This window comes from Coloeus monedula, assembly GCF_965178545.1.
Source record: "Coloeus monedula genome assembly, chromosome: 1".
Classification (NCBI taxonomy): domain Eukaryota; kingdom Metazoa; phylum Chordata; class Aves; order Passeriformes; family Corvidae; genus Coloeus; species Coloeus monedula.
The window spans coordinates 44,804,380-44,825,434 of NC_138781.1; the positions used below are offsets into that span (position 1 = coordinate 44,804,380).

The window sequence follows — 21,055 nt, forward strand, 5'->3', positions numbered from 1 at the left end:
GAGTCAAGATTTATTTATCTTTGTTAGGCAGTCTTAAGAATGGGTCCATGTTTGTGGAAACAGCATAAAAAGCCTCTGCTGTGCAGTACTTGGCAGTCCCTTGCTGGATCCTTTCATATCTGTTGTTACACGTCTGCCGCACAATCTCACTTGTTCACTGTTGACAGAATGCTGTAAATTGCTATGTGTGTCTAGGACATTTTCCACAATGTTTTTCAGGTTTTCTGTGAAATAATGCCTTTGTTGCAGATGCAACATGCTGTTGTCTTCCTCCTTGGAGTTTGTAGTCTTCAAATGATGACAGAGTGTTATTGCAGTAGCTCTGTTTAATGGCGGTCTAGGGATAGGCATATTGGCTTAGTAATTTTGTCCTCCATGTTTCAGGAGGGAGTGTGTTTTCTTTAAACTATATCTGCTCTGGTTCTTTTATCCTGTGACACATTGCACTGGCTCCCTTTTGCTATTTATTGTGCTGAGACTGAGGTCGGCTGCAGACAGCTGGAGGAAAGTCATTCACCATCTCTTATTTTAGGACCATTGTATCATCTATTGTAGGCAACCCGCAGAAGTTGGATAGCCTGTTCTCTGTGTCTTTCAAAGCAGAAAAAAATTACATTGTGTCTCTTTTTTTTGTTTACAGAAGGTACCTGAGAGGAGTTTTGGGATTGATTATGATTCCAACTCTTTTGTCAAGGATGGGAAACCTTTCCGTTACATCTCTGGTAGCATTCACTACTCGCGGGTGCCCCCGTATTACTGGAAAGACCGCCTGTTGAAGATGAAGATGGCAGGGCTTGATGCCATTCAGACGTGAGTAGCTGTTGACTTTCCAAGTGATTTGTGGTCCTGGCAGCTGTATGAGAAGTCATTAAGAGGAATGGTGCCATTGTTACTTGGTTTATTATTTTGTCTGTAATAGGTGAGAAAGCTCTGGAGAGGTTGAAGGGTGGTACAGGATGACCTCTAACCACATAAATGGGGACAGTGGGGCAGGTTGTAGCTAGCAGCCTGTTCCCCTAATGATAGGCAACACCTCTTGCTTCACAGCTCAGGGTGCAAATGTGACCTGTAATAAATTGTTCGACTGTGAACTTCAGCAACTACGTAACAGCTGTACATGCTCCGCCTCTGCCAGAGACAATGTACTCTGGTCAAAAGGCAGACTAGGTGAGAGGAGACAAAAACCTGTCTAACAGTTAATACTACCTGGGTTGTATCACCCAGAAACCTTGAAAATATTGGTAAAGACTGCAGTAATATTTAAAGCTATTTCACCAGGAGCATTTAAATTTAGATAAATGAATGGGGAATTAGATGTACTTCTTAAAAAAAAAAGAAGTTTAAACAGCTTTCAGTTTTGTGTGTGTGTACAAACCCCTTAGTCCATTTTTCTTGTCTTTTCTACCTGGTTGTGTACTTAATTCAAGAGATGAGGCACAGATAAAAAAAACCTCAGCTTACTCTTATTTTTGCCATAGCTTCCTTGACAAGGGAAGTGGTGGAAAAGTATAAGGCACAGTCTTTTCAGGAAATGGTTGTGATTCCCAAACAGGTTTGTTTTCCTTTCTTAAATCATTGAAAGGCTTAGAGCTTCTCTTTGAAACCATCTGCTTTTGTGCTATGGACAGTGCATGTTCTGGCAGTGCAGAGCCTGTAGGCTAAGGGCATTTTGCTCAGTGAGAGTGTTGTACCACCTCTTCTTCCTCACTCTTGAAATTTCTGTTGTTGTTAGACCTGCAAGTTGCAGGGTTGCCTTGTACACTTGTATCCTTGGGGATGAGATTAGTCAGAATTAGTATGTGAAGAAGAGACAGCAGGGAAAGAAAAAAAGTTGAATTTTTCCAGATTTAGGATTCTCTATTTTTTTGTGCATCTTAAGACTCTTCCCTGTGTTGGGATGATGCAGTCACTCTCTGGTGAGTGTATTTTGTCGTTGTTTTTGTTGTTTTCTATTAAAGAATTGAGTTCTGCCTTTGCTCACATTAATAAGAGCAATGGGATTAAGTAACACACATGCTCAGGATAGTGTTGCCTGATTTGCCCAAGTAATTACTTCTTGCTGAAATAAAAGTAATTTAAAGTGGACCTGAAAATTATACCTTTTGGTGTCTGGCTTGAAGGTCAGCCTGGGTCCAGACAGTGGCTCTGTGGCTCCCATGATCCATAGTGCCTCATACTTCCCTTATGTGTCTGAGTGATTTTCCTCCTCCTCCCAACACCCATGGGTTTTCAGTGCCTTCTCTTAATTTCCAGCTTTTTCAAACAATCCCTTCCTTTTTTTATTTATTTTTTTTTTTCAAATTGCCTTTTCGTGCCTCTGCTGCATCACTGGCCTTTTGAGACAGGAATTTCTTTTTCCATTTCCCCCATCACTATTGTTCAATGGCAAAATTGCTGTGGGGCTGGTTTGGGATTTTTTTCCTGTTGCTTACTCCTCTTCATTTGTAATCTCCCAGCAACAAGGTGTGTTTTTTCCTTCTTTCTTTTCTGCTTTTTTCCCTTGTTGATATCTTGTGCTCTGCTTTACTGTTTTGCATTAGCGTCTTTCCGCTGTGCAGGAAGGAGTGAAGATTTGTGTTGTTTTGCTGGTGCCAACTGATCTCTGTTGGTCTTAGGAGAGCTGAGCTGTGTCTGTTTTGGCACAAAAGGTGCTGTGCAGCTGGCAAGTGGTTATGGCACCTGTGGCTTTAGGTGTTGTTGCTGGATCACATCACAACAGCTTTGTTACAGCCTGTTTTGTTTTTCTAAGAGCAGACTGAGTTTCTTTAACTTTCTCTCCCATTATTGCTCACCTTTGGATCTTTTCTACTATGGTGAAAGATAAATCTAAAAGTGTACCTTAGAAGCAGAAAATACTCCTGTGCCTTGCATTTTCTACAGGAATCAAATCCATGTGTCTTTTCATTTGACACTAATCTCTTTCTCTCTCCTGATGCTGAAAAAGCTCCTCACTAATCAAAATCCCCTTTTGTTTTTCTTTGAAGTTTGCCAATAATCAAGTCTTACTGCTCTTGATAATTTGAGATAAAGCTATAAATATTCATATTACCCCAAAGAAATCTTCTGTGATTTTGGTAAAAAAAGAAATTGGTCTATGTGGTTGGGTTTTTGTTTTCTCTTCTGCGCACTTTTTTCTGGATCAGTAATACTGCTAGTAAGGGACTGAGATACAAATTGTGTGAAGTTGTTCTGGAAAGAATGGGCAGCAACACTGCCAGACTTTCTGGCAGAATGTGGTAGTTGGACTCCCAATCTTGAGGCAACCTCTGAAGACTGTGATTTTGCTGCTTGGAATTTTTCCCGTAAGATAGGGAGCGGTCCTGCTATAACTTGAAGTATGGGAGCATTCCTTGTTCTTATCAAGGCGTTCCTAGTGAGGTTTACCACTTCAAGGGAAACAGGATCCTTTTATTATGGGATTGTCCTTGTAAATACCTTGTGGTCAAAGCCAACCAGACATGTTCTTCTTCCTGTTCTCTGCAGCTTCTTTTCCAAAAGGCTCACTATGCCTTGATGCATCATTCTGCTCATGACCGAGTCAGCAGCTCATGCCAGACTCTGGAATGGGTGAAGTCAGTACACGAATATAACTGTCCGCACCTGGTAGCATCTTAAACAATAACAGAACAGGAGAAAACAGGTGACAGAAAGCTTCATCTTGCATTAAAGCTTAAGAGATCAAGGCCTACTCCTTCTAAAGAGCAGATTGAAATTTAATGTTGTGGTCAGTGTGATGTCCCAGAAGATGGTGGAGGAGGATGCTGAGGAGCTCACTCCCCACCTCAGCAGGCAGCACACAGAGCTGTCTGGTCACACAGGTAACTGTCCTTGTTTTTAGTTCCTGGACTGTGTCTGCCAGCTGGAAATGGGTGCTGGCTGATAAAGGCATCTGGAAAGCGCCGAAGTTTGGAGTTTCTTTTGCACGGAGCAGATAAACAGCCACTAGATGGGGCTGAAGATAAACAGGATTTGCTGATCGGTGGAGATGCTTCCTGCAAGAATCCACAGTTACCTTTACAGGCTCATAGAAAGTTAAAGAATGTTGAGCATTTTCTTTGTTTCACTCTGTTTGTTGACTAATGAACAGAAAGCTGTAAACCTGTACAAACTCCTTCTAAGAAAGAGCTACTGTTTAGCATATCTAATATTTAAAATTTAAATACAAATTACTGTTTCTAAAGACTCATATATGAGTAATTTAACTAGCATGCTCATTTATGAAAGTAGTACAATTTATTTAACTTTACACTATTACAAAAAATCCCACCCTGGTATTACAGAGAGAATTATCTTGTACATTAAGGAATTTGAAGTGTGGTTTTTTGTCTATTGATGATCTCTGAAATAGGAGGGGAAAGCTGTGACTTCTAAAGAAAGGAGGGTTATAGCATGAAGCTTAGAAATTGTGTGTAAATGGAAAGTAAACTCAAATACAGAAGAAGTACCATGTTTCAAGTTTGAAAAAGGATGTGAGTTTCCTTTATAAATTCATTGTTCTGTAACTAAAGCAGTACAAGATTAACAACTGACTATAAATTTCTACACTGGTATGTAACAATTATGCTCATTAAAGATAACAATTTCAAAGCAAAATTATTTCATTTTAGACCATCACTAGCTGTAGAAAATACATTGGAGGATTAAAGTGTCTTAATAACAATTTTTAGACCAGTGTTAAAAATAAATTTTTATCATGATTCATTATGTAAAAAAACGGTTTCAAATAAGTTTTTTTCTTAGTCTTCTTCCCTTTTTCTCCACCAGAATCTGTTTTTTTTCCAGTGTTGTGGTCAAGCATGTGACATAAATGAAAACTGGTTTTGGAAGAATTTTTCTATGTTCTTCCATCTTGAGCATAAGGGAGCTGGAGAAACCCTTTTGTCCTCACCTCAGACCATATTAAGCGTATTTAAACAAGTTCATAAAACTCTTCAATGAGTATATTTTCACATGGTTCATATATTCTTTAAATGCACTTGTAGTTTTTTTTACAAGTGAGTTAATCATGTTTCAGAAACAAGTAGAGCAGCTTGACTCAGAAATAAAATATACCACATAGAGGAAAAAATTTGCTCTTTGATGCCTGAGTGTATTGCTTTGACTCCATCCTGGCACTCAAATTTTAAGCTTTATCTTTTCAAACAGAGGCTTAAAATTTTGGCATTTGAGATATAATATTAAGGTTGAAAGATTATAATTTTTGTATTTGATGTTCATGTGCATATTTGTCTGTGTATGGCCATTTCATTACTGTACTCATGTGAAGCTTGTTTTTCTTCCTTATAGAAAACATTGTTTTAGGATTTTTCTTTCCCTCTTGGGTAGTTTTTACAAAATTAAATGTGGAACATACTAACAAACCCAGGCAGTAAGAGAAGTGTTGCCTGAGAGGATGTTTTCTTGACTAGGAACAGTTTTGTGAATTTTAGAAATTTTTCTCAAATTAGTTCTCTCTGGAACAGTGGCAGCAGTGTTCCTAAAAGGATTACAAACCCATGTGCAAAACAGTAAATGTATGAAGAATAAATTTTCCCATTCCCTTGAATCCTTGCTCAGGTTGTACTCATCCCTAATTTTACTCTGTCTGAGCTAGACTGCCACTTAGTAGTATGGCAAACAAAACATTCGTGATTGTCAAGCAGGGGCCATCAGCTACAACACTACTCGTGGTAGTTGGTAGATTAGTTTCTTTATTGTCTTGCAACCAAAGTGTGTTTTTTTTTATTTCTGTGAGATGTTCTGGGCTGAGGTTGTGGTCTCCTAAGTCCTGGAGGTAGGAGAGAGGTGTTCTTTCAAATGGTGATCTGCACGTTTGGCACCTTTATTACTTAGCTGAAATTAAGCTTTACTTTGTCCAAGCTCTTGGACACCTTAGCATCTCTTAACTTGACCATTCTTCCTATGGTGGTTTTCCAGAACTTGCATTGTTCCTGGTCCATGAAAACTTTCAGGACCTAGATGCAATATCATTTGAGGCTTAGGTGTTTTTCAAGTTCCTTGCAGTGGCAGCGGCCTAGACCTGTCAGCCAGGTTGGTGTTCCCTGTGCAAGCTGGGTGATCCATTCATGAAGGGTCATGTGCTGTTTTGGGCAAGCTCGTTTTTGGCCTCCTCCTTCACGAGTGGTTTACCACATTCATCTCCTCATCAGCCTCCCACCACTATGCAGCTGTAACTGTTTACTTAAATTTAGGAGCAGACATCGTGGTTTCAAAATGGCACTCCCAGAACCTGTTCTTACCCTGATAGGGACTCCTGCAGACATAACCCTAGTTTCAGTATTAATTTCAATGCCTTCTGCCATATGAAATACCTCACAAAAGAAAGGCTGTAGAGTTACTCTTGTCTTTTACTGATCTGAAGGATGAGCAACATTACTGATCTCTGGGGTATGTAGTGCAGATAGTTGCTATTCGGAATTCTGGTTTAGTCTCAGTTTCCTAATGGAAGGTGATTTTCTCTCTTAATAGGTATGTCCCATGGAACTACCACGAGCCCCAGATGGGCACGTATGACTTTTCTGGTGGCAAAGATCTAGAGTCTTTCCTGCAGCTTGCCAATGACACTGGATTGCTTGTTATCCTGAGAGCTGGACCTTACATCTGTGCAGAATGGGACATGGTATACAACCTTTTGTAACAGCTCATTTCTAGGGTAAATCTAGTGCAAGTATTTCTTAAAGTAGACAGACTTACTTGGTGTGTCCTTGGACAAGAGTCTTGGTTTAGTGTATTAAAATCCATGCATCCTAAGTGACTTCTTACAGTACAAACTTACTCTGTATTTTTTTTTTTAATTAGGAATTACTACTTTCTTGTAGAAAATCAGTTTTCCTGTCTCAGTATACGTCTTAAGAAAATCAGTTTTCCTGTCTCAGTATATGTCTTGATAAAATGCTAAATTCTTCTTAGTTTTCCTAAAAATGTCACTGAAGTGTTTCACTTTCTTTTCCCAGGGAGGTCTTCCTGCATGGCTGTTGGAAAAGAAATCTATTGTTCTCAGGTCTTCTGATTCAGGTAGAGGCATAGAAAAAGGCTATAAAAAATACACTGTAGCAGCAAGGCAACTTGCTGTGTGAGACCATTACTAGATAATTCATATTTCAGCTCAAGTTTTCTTAGGAGTAAAATCTTCAATACTTTTAGTTAGAAATGTGCATTCAAAAAGTATATAGAACAAACAAAGTAGGGGAGAAAGTTTCCAAGGTACTGTCAAGTTGGTGCCAAGAGGGGAATCATTGTCACTGTTGAGGAAAAGACAGTCTTTGAGGTTTTTGGTTTTGCCACAGCCATTCATAATGGGGATCCTTCTTGGCTGGTCAGTGTGCAATCCAGAAGTAGTTACAGGATTCTCATGTGCTCCTGTTAATGGACCAGACATGAAAGAATGAGATGAGACAGGAGATTAATGTGTTTATTGAGGTGAATGTAGGGGATGAATATGTCATATCCAACTTCAGTTCTGCTGATTGTGGGTTAAATTATCTATTTTAAAAAATAGTACATAGATCAACATTTGAATTTGTCTTCTTGTTGAAATGTATTAGGGCAACCTGTGAGACATAGTGAAGTCCCTTTGATAATTTTCCAAGTTCATCGGTATTTAAATGTTTTATTTTTTAGTAAACTGTACTGGAAGCATTTATGAACAAGTGTAAGAGCACATTTGTTCAAGTATAAGACCAATCTGTTCATTAAATGCTGTTCATAATTTACATAATTAGAACACTATGTAAAAGTGACCCATATGTAATTTAAAACAAAAATAGAAAAAAGCAGAAAAGTTGAGAAATGTTTATACTTTGTGTGTCACAGATTACCTGGAAGCAGTAGAGAGATGGATGAGTGTCCTTTTGCCAAAGATGAGGCCTTACCTCTATCAAAATGGGGGTCCAGTCATCATGGTGCAGGTAACTTTCTGAAAATCAGATGAACCCAAGCAGCACGAATGCTTATACTGCCCTTGCAGACACTCCATGGGTCTTGGGTGGTGGTGTCACAGGTGTTTCTTAAGTTTCAGGTAGCTGAAAGATTCTGATGAAATACCTTGTCCTAAAGAACTGAATCCACTGTTTCTAGAAGTCAGAGAGCATTCATCTGCTCTGTCAAAGTTGTTTCCCACAGTCATATAAAGCAATAGAGGGAACTTGTATGGCTTTTTAGATCTGAGGTTCATGGCAATTCTCACATAAAGCCAAAATACATTACAATTGCCTGGAACAATCTGACAGGAAAAAGGGGAATAAGAATACCCTTAGATAGAAGGAAAAGCAGTATGGAGTAAGCCTAACTTAAGATGTAAATGTTTCAGGACACAATATTTTATGTTCATGGTGAGTAGCTTCTGTCCTAAACTCCTTCTAGATGTGCAGGAGTGATTGTTCTATATTTGTAGTATTTGATCATAACAAAGCTTTTTTTCAATTTTTTTAAATTCCCTGACTGGCACAGTGTGGGATAAGAGAAACTTCTTGTAATATGCCCAAGATAATTTTGTTGAACAGTGTGTTTTGTCTGTTGAGCAAAAGCACTGGGAAAAATTGTTCTTTGGCAGAAATAGGATGATTATAACAGGATTTTCAGAAATAACCTTCAGGACTGGAACCTATTGGTTCTGGAGCTGAAAAGTTCATCTCCTTGGAAAAGGGGCAAGATGCGTACCTCTCAGTAATAGCAGAGATGTCCTCCCTTAAGTAATTTTGAGTCCATTGCAGGGCTTTGTGGTTCATGTGAGCCCTTTGTAGATGTCTCTGTTCTGGATGCCCAGTTTAGTTGCAGTTTTGATCATTTCACAACGTGGTTTTGTTGTTCTGCTTGGGAGGTGAGTTATAGATCTCAATTTTTAATAGAGACTGTATTATGATCACTGTAGCTAATTAGATACTTTGGGGAGGGGGAGGAATTTTGCAGGAAAATGTCTTAGCTCTGCACAATGATTACTCCACTGTAAGATACAGGTGAGAGGAATGAGTCTTGTCTTCTCTTACTCCTCCCATCTGGAGTTAAAATGACATTTTCAACATTGCTCTCAAAGGACGCAGAGGGTTGGACTTGTGCTTTCTGGTTTTGTTATCAGATGCAGACTGAATTGGTTATGGCTTTACTGACTTGCTTTTACTCTGCAGGTAGAGAACGAGTATGGAAGCTACTTCGCTTGCGACTACAACTATCTGCGTTTCCTTCTGAAACTCTTTCGCCTGCATCTTGGGGATGAGGTGGTGCTCTTCACAACTGATGGTGCAAGCCAGTTTCACTTGAAGTGTGGGGCTCTCCAGGGTCTTTATGCAACAGTGGACTTTGCTCCAGGTTGGAAGTGCTGTTTGATTCCAGAAATTCTGAGTTGTGTGTGTTTGTGGCAGAACAAACTGACTTGACTGCTTGCCAAACCTACCTGCTTTGTTTAAATGGGGTAATAGGTGTTTATGTATATCTGATGTATGCTTAAACATACAAGAATCACCCATGAGCTCCCAGTTAGAAAGTCATAATCACTTCCTTGATTCTTGAAATCATAAATAACCAATTTACATGGCTCATCTCCTAAAAATTAGCAATAATAGTTGGCATTGATTCCATGTATTTTTTTAATTTTCTTTTTTGGTGTTGGGGTTTTTTAATGTCCTCTGTCTGTCTTAGAATCCAGCCATCCAAATACATTTCTTTTTAAGCCAGAGGTTATTAGAAAAAAAATTACTGTTGAAGATCATCATTAGGAGTGTGCACACTGCTACAATTTGCTGTGATATAGGCCTGAAGAATGGCTAAACATCAGTAGTGTGATCAGAGAGTACCCTTTTGATAGTAGAGTTAAGGATTTAAATGTTCATATACTGCATGGACTTGACAAAACAGGCTTAAAGCACAAGAAACAAACTCCAAGACAGATGTTTTAATTTTTTTTAATGTGAGGCGGCTTCTGCACATTATTCTCTCTACAGCCAAACACATGTGCTTAGCAGGGATCTGTTTTCTTGCAAGTTGAATGATACTGTGAACTCCTTCATGTGTATCCTTTATGCAATGGTGAGCTACTCACTAGAGTGATTATTTCCAGCCACTGTGGCTTGAGCCACTAGGAGTGATCAAAAGTGAAACACCTCTTTAAAGATTGCCTGGCTTCTGTTCTTCCCCGTAGCCTTGGTGACATAACTCCAGACTTAGACTTTCCAGTGATCAAGTAGCAATTCTGACACATCTCAGACTACTTTGTGCCAGGATGTCATTTCTGAGAAAAGCTGGGTTTTCAAAAAATGTATCTCAAAATCAAAGACATGTACACGAGCATGCATACGTGCACGTATATATTTTAAGTAAGTTTTGCAAATTAAACATTGGAATCAAGAGTATCGATTTGTGTGTTTGCTGGAGTAACTTTCTTTTCATGTATTTTCCTAGGCTGGAAGGGAGATAAGACACCAATTTCAGTAAAGTGAAGGACCCAGAAAGTCATGGTTATAGCAACTCAATTTTATTTCTTTCTGTTTGTAGGTGGCAATGTCACAGCAGCATTCTTAGCTCAAAGGAGCAGTGAACCTAAGGGCCCTTTGGTATGTCTTATCACTTAAATTTTTTGTGTAATTTCTAATCTTGAGGTTGTTAATCAGAGAGGGGTTGACAGCAATGCACTGAACAATTTTAGGGACCTGTTGACGAAGTCATAATTTCCAAGTCAGAACAGAGGAGCTTCTGTGTGTGTTTGTCAAACCCATGTTAACTGCTGCTCTGCAAATGCTGTTTTAATCTCAAAAAGTATTGATTTTGTTTCAGTAGTTTTCCTTGCTAAGACAAATGTTTACAAAGCAGTGGAAACACTAAGGATGGTTAGATGAGTTAGTGAGATATGTGTGTAGGTGGAAGTTAAAAGCAAAATTAAAAGGGCAGGTTAGAAGTTGCTTCCTGTTTTCAGCTACCCTGGAGGTTTTACACATATATATATGTGTGTAAAACTATAAAGCTATAATGGGGTGTGAGAACACTGGAAGCCATTTTGACAAAGGGAGAGGGCCCATTGAGGGTACAAGATTATCTCTGTGCTATGGAGTTGTTTAGAAAGCAATTCGAAATATTTATTTTTCATTACATCCAGTCTGTGTATGTTATTTTGCAGAGAATAGCATCATTTATTTGAATTCCAAGCATCTGAAACATGCCCTTGTTGACAGGTTCCCAGGAAATCCATGGTCCTTGGTGCCTAAGCAATTGTTTTCAAAGTGTCCCTATAAAATGACTAAAACAATCCCTTAATTTCTTTGACCTGTAGTCTGCTGCAAAGGACTGATTTAGTATAGACCTTGCTGTATTTATTGTAGTTGAAAAATGGCTCAAATTAGTCAAGGTGCCTTTTTCTCCTTCCCTCTTACAGTTAGGAACTTTAAATCACATTGCATTCTGTTCTTGTTCCCTCTTGATGTTTTCCCTTCCTCTTTTGCCCTTCCTCCTTTCAGGTTAATTCTGAGTTTTATACTGGATGGTTGGATCACTGGGGGCACCGTCATTCTGTTGTGCCCGCACAAACTATAACTAAAACACTTGATGAAATCCTGGCACGTGGTGCTAATGTTAACCTGTAAGTGTGTGTTCAGCAGAGCTTAATTTTGGGGGGATTTATTTTCCCAGTTCAGCAAAACCTGATTTTTTTTCTTTTTAGGTACATGTTTATAGGTGGGACTAACTTTGCCTATTGGAATGGTAAGAAATTATTTAAATGATAGTAGTGGTGGAGGGGAGCTGTTTATGAATTAGGTAGTAATGTATTCTGTGAACGAAAAAGGTGTGCCTACTTCCACATGGCTAAAGATGACTGCACTAGCTGTTCTTTGTTTATTGCCAGCACGCTGTACTCAACCCACATGATGTTTATCTTTGCCAAGGCTACTTCTGCTTCACTCAGTCCTGGGAAACAATTGAGACACAGATAAATGTTTTTCTCTTCAGAATATTTCACAGAGCAGTGTAAGCTCACAATGATGTTGTCCTCCATCAGGAATAGTTTTTTTATGCCAAATCCCAAACATCAAGGCCTACACTGAATCTAAAAATGTAGCAGTCTGGCTGTAATCAGAAAGAATTCTGAAAGTAGATACCTTTGGAAAAAGCATTTCTTCTACTGTTTGTATTGCTTTTTCTTTTTTCCTCTTCCCCTAGGTGCTAATATGCCTTATATGCCTCAGCCCACTAGTTATGACTATGATGCTCCACTGAGCGAAGCGGGAGATCTGACAGAAAAGTATTTTGCCTTGAGAAAAATCATTGGTATGGTGAGTGTCCCCAGGGCATTTTTGGAATGGTTCTTTGAAACATCCCCAGTGTATGCTAGACTCTCTTGTTCTTGTGTTGGTGTAAATTACTCCTCAATTTACTATTTTCTACAGCTGGGGAAAGTGAAATGGACCAAGACAATTAGGCCAACCTAACTGCTTCTTGTTACAAAAGGGAAAAAATCTTGCACCTCTCTAGCTGTTCTTTCTGTCCCAATGGCTTCCTCCTTCCTTTTAGAGGAGAGAATACTGCTGTAGGCCTGACACTGACATGATTCACCTCTCCTCTTTTGCTGTATTTGTTTTCTCTCAACTGAAGGTCAGTAAGGTGAATCAGCTCACTCAGTTGGATGAGAGCCAGTGCTGCCACAAGGGGAGCAGAGGGAGGTGGGAAGGGTTTGGCTGGCAGTAGAGGTGGAGGAGAAGTGTACAGAGCCTTTTCCTTGCAGCATCAATCAGCCATCCAGTCAGCTTAGGCTTGTGACCTGACGTCAGCCCAATGTATGCTGCAGCTTAGTGCTTTGGCTGTCTAACCCAAGCTTCATGTTGAGGTTTTGGGCCTCTGTGAGAAAGGCCAGGCTTACTCAAAAGGACACGTCTTCGTTTTGTGTTTTCACAAACTGCACCTAGTGGGTGGGACCAGGTTTGCCTTGCTGTGAAAATGCACAGTATCTCCACAAACTGGAGGCTGAAGGGAAACGTGGAACCTGTGTCTGGGTTTTGAGTAGCCTTGCACTGGAGGCCGTTCAGATGAGGCTTAAAAACAGGTTCCATGTGAATGCCAAGGCTCAGGCTTGTAGTCGCTATCCTGTTGCATACCAGCAACACTCCTGTTCACTAGAGGACATTTTTATTCTGGGAGTAGATCTCCCAAAACTGTACTACACTTTCTCTAGTGTTGAGCATGCCCTTATCCCTGTAACTGTGGAAGGCCTGCTGTGGATTTTTTTCTTCAATTTTGTCATTATCCCTAATCCTGATGGATAAATTGATGGGATAATTTTGACGGCCTTCCCAAGGGGAGTTTCCTGTCTTGATACAGCTTTTCCCACCAGAGAAATCCATCAACTTCCTGGTTTTGAGTTGTTTTCTTCAAAGTGCAAGATCCCTCTCTGAGATGTAAGTAGTATTCTAGTGCACTGAGAGAGCCTTAATAAGATGTGAAATGTTCACTATAACCTCAGGTGTTTTGGGTCATTTTTTGGTGTGGTTGGTTTCTTTCTTACTTTGCATATCCATAGATTTTCAGTAAAGCTTTCCTGTCACTGCTGTGGATTCTAAACATGTAACAATTTATCTACTCTGTTGCGGTTTGAGGTAAAGATGATGAAAGAAAAGAAAGTTGCCTGTAACAAATGTCTGTGTTCAGTACGTTAGCTGTGCTACCAGGATAACTTTAAAGTCTTCCTTTACATTTGCCATTAGTTAAAAATGTAATAAAGAAGAATAATTTCAGTCTACAGCTTCTTCCAACTGCTGACAGCATTCTCTTAATTTTTACTATTTGGGGTGACATTTTTTACTCTTGACTTCTTTTCTTGGGTGAATACAGTTTTTGTTTACTTTAAGTCTAGATATCTAGATTATTTTCAAATGCAGAGGAGAAGAAATGAACTTTTAGCTGGAAATGTAAATTAGGCTTTCATCCATCTGTAATTGACACTTGACAGGATGGCATTGGGGATTATATATGCTGTGGTCTGTTAAAGTCAAAACAAAAGCCAAACTGAAAGAACAAAAAAAACACCACCCCAACTAAACAAACAACCTTTGTCTTGGCGCGGAGGCAGCTTTTGAGCAGCATGAGTTTTACGCTGCTTATACCATGTGTAAGCCTTAGAAAACCATGCCTTGTGCATGATTTCCTCTTGCATTTCAAGTGGAAATCAAAGTAAATCAAATATCTTCAGAAAAATTCCCTTTCAGCCCCTAGCCATATGTATTTTAGAAAAACCTGACAAGGTAAGCACTCTGACGTCACGAAATTTGCAGATGGAGACACTTCACAAGGGTGGGCTTTTGTGCATGTTTGTTAAAATGTAGGCTTGGATTGCTTTTTCACGTGGGTATCTCATCTGCAGCAGTTTTTTCTCTACTATGCAGACAGGCCATGTCTAGTTAATGGAAGAAGAGATGGGAAGAGTGGATATAAACTAATGGCAGGAGAGGGAGAAGGGGATGATGACAAGGAGAAAAGAAGGTTATAGGCTCAGAAAGGAGAAGGCCCAGTTATTGGGCAGAAAGCCACTGTCTGGTCTGCCATGCCTCAAAGGTGTCCAGGAAAGTAGTGAGTGGAGGCCCTTCATCTCTTCCCTCTGCTGATTTCAGGTGATTCTTCTTAAAAGTATAGGACAAGACGTAACCAGAAGTAGATGGGTGGTAAGAGTGTTTCCTTGTCATGTTTCCCTATGACTGATTGGACAGTTGTCTGGAACAAGACCAGAGGGAACCCAAAGATGGGACCTAAGGGGTTCATGGAGCTGTGGTCTCAAGGCCTGCTTCTCAAAGACCCCAGTCCTGACAGTAATGGATTAACAGGTGGTGGTGGTGGGATATTTTAACTCTGAAAGGAAAGGCACAAGAGGCTAATACTTTCTATAAGGAAGTATTGCTGACCAAGAGTCTGGTGGAAATGCTGTCCTACAGATTTGGAAAGGTTTATTCAAGCTCCCATGAACTGGGGAGAGGACTGCAGAAAAGCTGTGGAGGACAGTAACTCAGGCTGTAGCCACAGGAGGGCTCCAAGGGCGCTGGGATTTTTTGGCAGCTCACTTTGCTCGTTATGCTTTTTACCTTTACCTAGAGTTGAATAGTTATTAAAAATTTTTTGCCATGTGTGATCAAGTCAGATTTTTTCTTTAAAAAAAAAAAAATCTTCGTCTTAAGACTAGATGCAGCTGTAACCTTTAGGGAGGTTATTTATTTTAAGCCAAAGTTCTAATTTTACAAGTTGTGAAGTATAAAGTGAGAATTCAGTTAAAGTGTGTTTGTATTTAACTTTTGTGTGTGTGTGTCTTTTTTTTTTCTCCTTCTCTTTCTAGTATAAGCAGTTACCAGAAGGTCTTATCCCTCCAACAACACCCAAATTTGCATACGGGAAAGTTCTCTTGCAGAAGGTAAATTAACATCTGTAATACACCATGTATCTTTTCATAATGCTCTCTGTTTGCTTTTTACAAAAAATATTTGTAAGGGTGTCACAACAGGGTCTAGATATCCTACAAAATAAAGACAAAAACCTTGAAAGCAAACTTTGAGAAATGAGGGAGCAGAGCTTGGGAGTTAGGAATCATGCCCATATTAGAAAATGATCAAATGCATCTTACATGGATGTAAAAAGATAGTGTTTACAATATGCAGTATGTGCCTGAAGCTTTACTAAACTGAAACTAATGTATTATTAACACAACAGAAGCATAGTTGTTAAAGATAACTCATGTATCAGTAATGTAGCTGGGAGGAATGTTACCATGAGACTTAAAAGGAAAGAGTGGTTTTGTAGCTGATGATGCCTCTAAAGTGGAAGGAAAAGTAGGATATACATATTTTAAATACTTCTGGGTGTTTAAATTTTTTAATGTGGAACATTTTGGATCAATCTGAAAGTTTTATTGATAAATTTTACGACAAGATTTGTGCAAATCTGTAGCTGATGAGAGAAATTAAATCAGTTCCCTGCTGAGGGAAAAGCACACAGAACTAAGCATTCAGAACCCAGACTTGCTATGTAGTGTCTGACAGCAGTGGTATAGCTGGTCAGCTCACAAGTATCTGGGGTTTGACCATAGCACCATCATTTTAGGACCAAGGACAATTTTCTCTGAGATATGGTTGAGAGCTAGGTTCCTGCAGTGAGTGAAGTGGATGGTTTAGTGGGCAACAGAAGAGACAGCAGGTATGAATTTGGCAATACTCTCTCTGCTGGGCTCACTCAAGTTTTGAGATGGAGTATTACTGTGGTTGATGTGCTGGATACTGTAGCTCCTAATGCTTTGACTTTATACTTTGTAATTTCAGTTTGACAGTTATTTTCCAATTAGTGATGTATGTGATATGTTACCTTCTGCAGCTGAAGCATTGCAAAATTTAGTAGTGATAAGGCTTTGCAGGCACTTTCAAGTCATTCTGCTCAAGTGGTAGGCAGGGGTACTTTTTGCATGAAAGTGGTTCACCTGTGAAGTTGAAATAGATCATATCACTTTCAACAACCTTTGAGTTCTTACCGTGTGAGGTTTCACTGAACTGGCAGTGGTGACTAATTATAGGCTCTTATTGCTACACCCACCACTCTGGCTGCTGTCTTAGGTTGCAAGCACTTGGCAGCCCAGTTATCAGATTTTGACTCTCCCATCTTGTCATGGTTCATGGCTCTCAGATAAGGCTGTCCGGTTTTACTAGAATGAGGAACTTTCTCTTTCATGCCTTCAAGAAATGAATGCTGCTGGACTCTCACAAAGGAGTCAGATGACCGAACTTGCTCAAGTATCACATCTTTGACCTGACCTGCACCTTCTACACTTTCTGATTTTTTCACTCTCCAGGCAGCAGTTTTAGGAATCCAGATGGCATGTCTAAACTGCCAGATGTAAAGTTCCTGTCATGCCTGTATATATACTGCCATCTGCACTGAGACCCTGTGGAACTGTTTGCTGTGAAGAAGGCGACCTTTTGCTGTGGGACCCACTGCTTAACTTCACCAGCAGTTTATTCTTCTGGGTTTCCCTGCAACACAAGACAAGTCTCCAATCACAGAGTGCTTGTATTGTGTCAGCCCAAAGCTGCCTTCCCAACTCCATTCTAGCCCCAGCTGGAACCAGGTCCAAGCATCTTCTTGTGTGGAGAAGCCTGAATGTGTTTTGGTGTATATCGGAGAGGGAATATTCTAAATAATAGCATTTAGCTTTGGTAACAGTAAACTTCCTAGCTACATCATTTGCATGACAGTCAGTGCTAACACAGGTACTGTGTGGATCTTCACTCTGCAGCTGAGGTCCATCAGTCAGTCTGCCATAGAGACTATTGGATCTACTCCAGTGAACCAACTCCCTTGACACTTTTGCAGAAAGGAAGAGAGAAAGGAGATTCTGGAGTATTTTCGGGCATCATATGTTGTACTTTACCAGAGGTACATGTAACCAGAGCAGACTGTTCTCTGTCTTTTTTATTCACAAGATATTCTTTGGCAGTTCAGTCTTTAAGTACCAACTCCCCTGATCAGGCAACTGTTCATTTTGAGTTATTGATTTCTTTTTAAAAATCCTTCTGGGTGGGAAAAATACAGTTTATTAAAAGATGCTGGAAACACTGACATTGTTGTATAAGAGAGAAGGCAGGAAAGCAGGTGATAAGGAAAAAATCCTGTTGCATAGATGCAAAAGAGAAGTGTTGAAGATGGGGAATGAGGGCAAGCAAAGGCAGAACTGCAGTAGATGGGCTCCAGAAGTGTGAACAAGATGATAGGTTTTAAAGATTTAAGACCCAGAACTTGGGAAGCATTCTTTCCGGAGGAAAATAAATGACTCTTAGTGCCTGCAATGTGTCCACATGGCTGTGCGGGCTTGTGAGCAGGTGGTAGTTTCTGGTCACCGCTTGGAGAGCCCTGAGAAATGCTTGGTCACAAGGGAGTGCTTGCCCTAGCACAGCAGCCTGCAGACTCACAGATTCTGGAGGTGTACTCAGTTCTTAGGATGTGGAGAGCTCAAGCAATAGCAAGTAGCAGGCAGTGCTGGTGTGTGTTGGGGCTAGAAAGGGATTAAGGAAACAGGATGCTGCCAGTAGTTGGTATTCCTGTTGGAGGTATTTTGTTTCCTTTTTCTTTGATGGTTGACCTTACACTTGGGTTTTGAGGACTTTGCTTTGGAGGTTTAGAAAAGCATTGCTATTTCTATTAGTAGTCATTTGTTGTTTTACAGGCTGCTTTTAAAAATTCCTGACAATATTTGTAATTTTTAAGTTTACTGTTAAATTTCTCTTGTGATACTGATTGTCCACTAAGTAGCAGTCAACAGGAATTTGCAGCAAGACCAAATCTTGTATTGAAGGTTTTCTTGTATGTACCATGGAAGACTGAAAAGCTGAACAAAAAAAACCTACTGAAGTTTCAAAGAAACAAGCTTCTACCAATCTCTTAAGTGAATCATATATGGTTGACCCATATTCAGAATAGAAGCCCCTTTGGTAGCAGGGACTTAAAAAAAAAAGTCAAACAGACAAATGTACAAGCTGCTAATACTCAGGTCAGCAAGGCACAAAGCAGCATTCATTGCTGCTTAGTAGCTCATTCAAGTGACTATGTCTTAATGGTGCTTGTATTCATTTCTGGTTTCACTGTCCAGTTGAGGCTTAGACTATTAATCCCCATAGGATTGTTAAATTCTATAGATTACCTCTGTCAGTGTCTGTGCATCTCTTGCTTCACAGCTCTTGATGAAGACCTGGTAGTTCAGTGTTTCCTGTGGCCTGGCAAATCCTGCATATTGCTGTAACATTACTGGCTCCCTTGGAGGAGCACAAGATAAGGAATGGACCATGTATGCAGTCTGGAATGTTTGGGAAATTTTACTCTAGGAAAGATGATTGCTATTTCAGGTACAACGTTTAAACTGAAAACATACGAGCAAACTACTTTCATCAAAATTTTGCAAATCATGTTTGACCAGCAGTCTTTTAGCCCAAGCGAACATGCTTAGCTGTGGGCTAGTGAGGGTGACCCAACCTCCAAGCAGTGTTGGTGTTATCTTTTATATACTTGGCTTCCTTTTGCTTGGTTGTTCCTGGCAAGAGTTAAGATAAGCTCATTTCAAGTCTGTTTAGGTCTGTTGGTTGTCTGTCTACGTGGTTGTTGTGGTTTAATCCTGGTAGGCAGCTAAGCACCAGGCAGCCACTCATTCTCTGCCCCAGTAGGGTGGAGAGAATCGGAAAGGTAGAGGTGTGAAAGCTTGTGGGCCGCAATAAAGACAGCTTAGTAGGTAATGCAAAAACTGCATGCATAAGTACAGCAACATAAGGAGCTCATTTGCTACTACCTTCGTGGAGGGAGGCATTTGGCCTTCCCCAGGGAAGCAGGGCTCCATCACAGAATCATTAATGTTGGAAAAGACTTCTAAGGTTGAGTCCAAGCATTAACCCAGCCACTACTGTCTTCTTCAATAAACCATGTTCCAGAGTGCCACATCACAGACCTTTTGAACAATTCATGTGTTTTGGTTACTTGGCAAGATAAACACTTGTCACTCCAGGCATCTCCCCTTCCTCCTTTTTCCCCCAGTTTTTATTGCTGAGCATGGCACCATATGGTACAGGATATCCCTTTGGTCAGTGGGGGTCAGCTGTCCTGGCTGACCTGTGTTCCCTCCCATCTTCTTGTGCATCCCCAGCCTACTCTCTGGTGAGAGAAGCAGAAAAGTTCTTGACTCTGTGTAAGCCATGCTCAGCAATGCCCAAAATATCCCTGTGTTATTAACAGTCTTAGCAAGAATCCAAAATACAGCCCCATAATAACTACCATGAAGAGAATTAACTGTATCCCAGCCAAAGCTGCAGACTTAATTGTGGGTACATAGAAAATTCATGCTGGCTTCTGTTGCATCACTGTGAAATACTGTATGTGCATTTTAATATTTCAGTACAACTTTCATGTAAGTTCTGAAAAAATTCAAAATTTCTGTTATTGAAGTACCTTCAGAAGTTTGTATTGCTGTGAGTGCTCTTACATTATACAGTTTTACATTATTTTAAACACCGTTTTTTTAGTAAGCATTTGAATGTAAATCTGATATGTGAGAGGTATGTGAATGTCTAATGTGTAGTTACCGCTGAACAGTGATAATAATTCTGGTGAAACAGACTGACATCTTCCATGAAAAATTGCATGCTATTGATTTTTTAAGCTTGTAAGACACTAGGCATATTATGTGTATTTTGACCAACCTAAAAGTGATGGTGGTCTTTGAGAGAGAATTGTAGATGGGTAGAAAATTCCATAATCACAAAAGGAAATTACAGATGGCAAAAAAAGGCAATTTAATTGTACACATCTAAGTCCTTATTCAGCAAGGTATTCACGTGTGTGACTAGCCTAAACCTTGCTCCCAGTCTCATTAAAATTAGTCCAGCTACTTAGATGTGACAACTGAATTACAGCCTTAGAGTTTCTAAAATAATTTAAGACTAAATAGGGTAAATTCATCTTGGATGGCTCTTGATGGAATTAAACTGTATCCCTACTTAGCTCAGAATCATTCCAGTGGGAATCAGTGACATTTTCCCTAGCTTGATTCTGAGTATAATTGAGCAAAATTTAGATAATATATTGCTTTGTATTAATTTTCCAGAACAGTTGCGTTTGTTAATAGAACTTTTGTGAGAAGCTCCTGGGTGAGTTCTAGTTAAATAATAAAGGGTCGCTTTTATATTTATGAATGCATAGCAAAATTAGAACATCTGGCTTTTTTAAAACACTGCTCTACATGTAGCATATTTCTTTCAGAGTTTGTCGGTTGTCTCTGCTGTATTGTATTTTAAATGTGTCTGCAAAGATGGTGTAAAGATTTGTTAACTTTCTGGACACATGCAGCTAGCTGGCTTGGTGGCTGGATGTGCAAGCTGTTATGGACTGAAACTTACTGACCTTTATGTATCTGCCTTTTCTGTGCTGCAGGCAGGCACTGTGTTGGAGGTTCTTGATGGACTGTCACCTTCTGGACCGGTGAGAAGCACTTACCCATTGACCTTCGTTGAGCTAAAGCAGGTGAGGGTTCCTTCAGTAGGCACTTTGCAGTAATTTTGTAAAGTTTATTTGA

The 21,055-nt window shown here is 39.8% G+C and overlaps 1 protein-coding gene across 1 annotated transcript in view; it reads left to right on the forward strand.

The window, feature by feature from the left end:
- GLB1 (galactosidase beta 1) overlaps positions 1-21,055 on the forward strand; it is a gene marked incomplete at its 5' end in the record, with an annotated part of 40,411 nt that overhangs the window by 9,309 nt on the left and 10,047 nt on the right. The window contains 11 exons of the mRNA XM_082284664.1: positions 641-810; positions 6,469-6,619; positions 6,954-7,014; positions 7,813-7,907; positions 9,123-9,303; positions 10,486-10,544; positions 11,442-11,563; positions 11,645-11,685; positions 12,142-12,254; positions 15,296-15,370; positions 20,914-21,003. Of these exons, the coding sequence (XP_082140790.1) occupies positions 641-810; positions 6,469-6,619; positions 6,954-7,014; positions 7,813-7,907; positions 9,123-9,303; positions 10,486-10,544; positions 11,442-11,563; positions 11,645-11,685; positions 12,142-12,254; positions 15,296-15,370; positions 20,914-21,003 (1,158 nt within the window). The remainder of the gene's footprint in view (positions 1-640; positions 811-6,468; positions 6,620-6,953; positions 7,015-7,812; positions 7,908-9,122; positions 9,304-10,485; positions 10,545-11,441; positions 11,564-11,644; positions 11,686-12,141; positions 12,255-15,295; positions 15,371-20,913; positions 21,004-21,055) is intronic.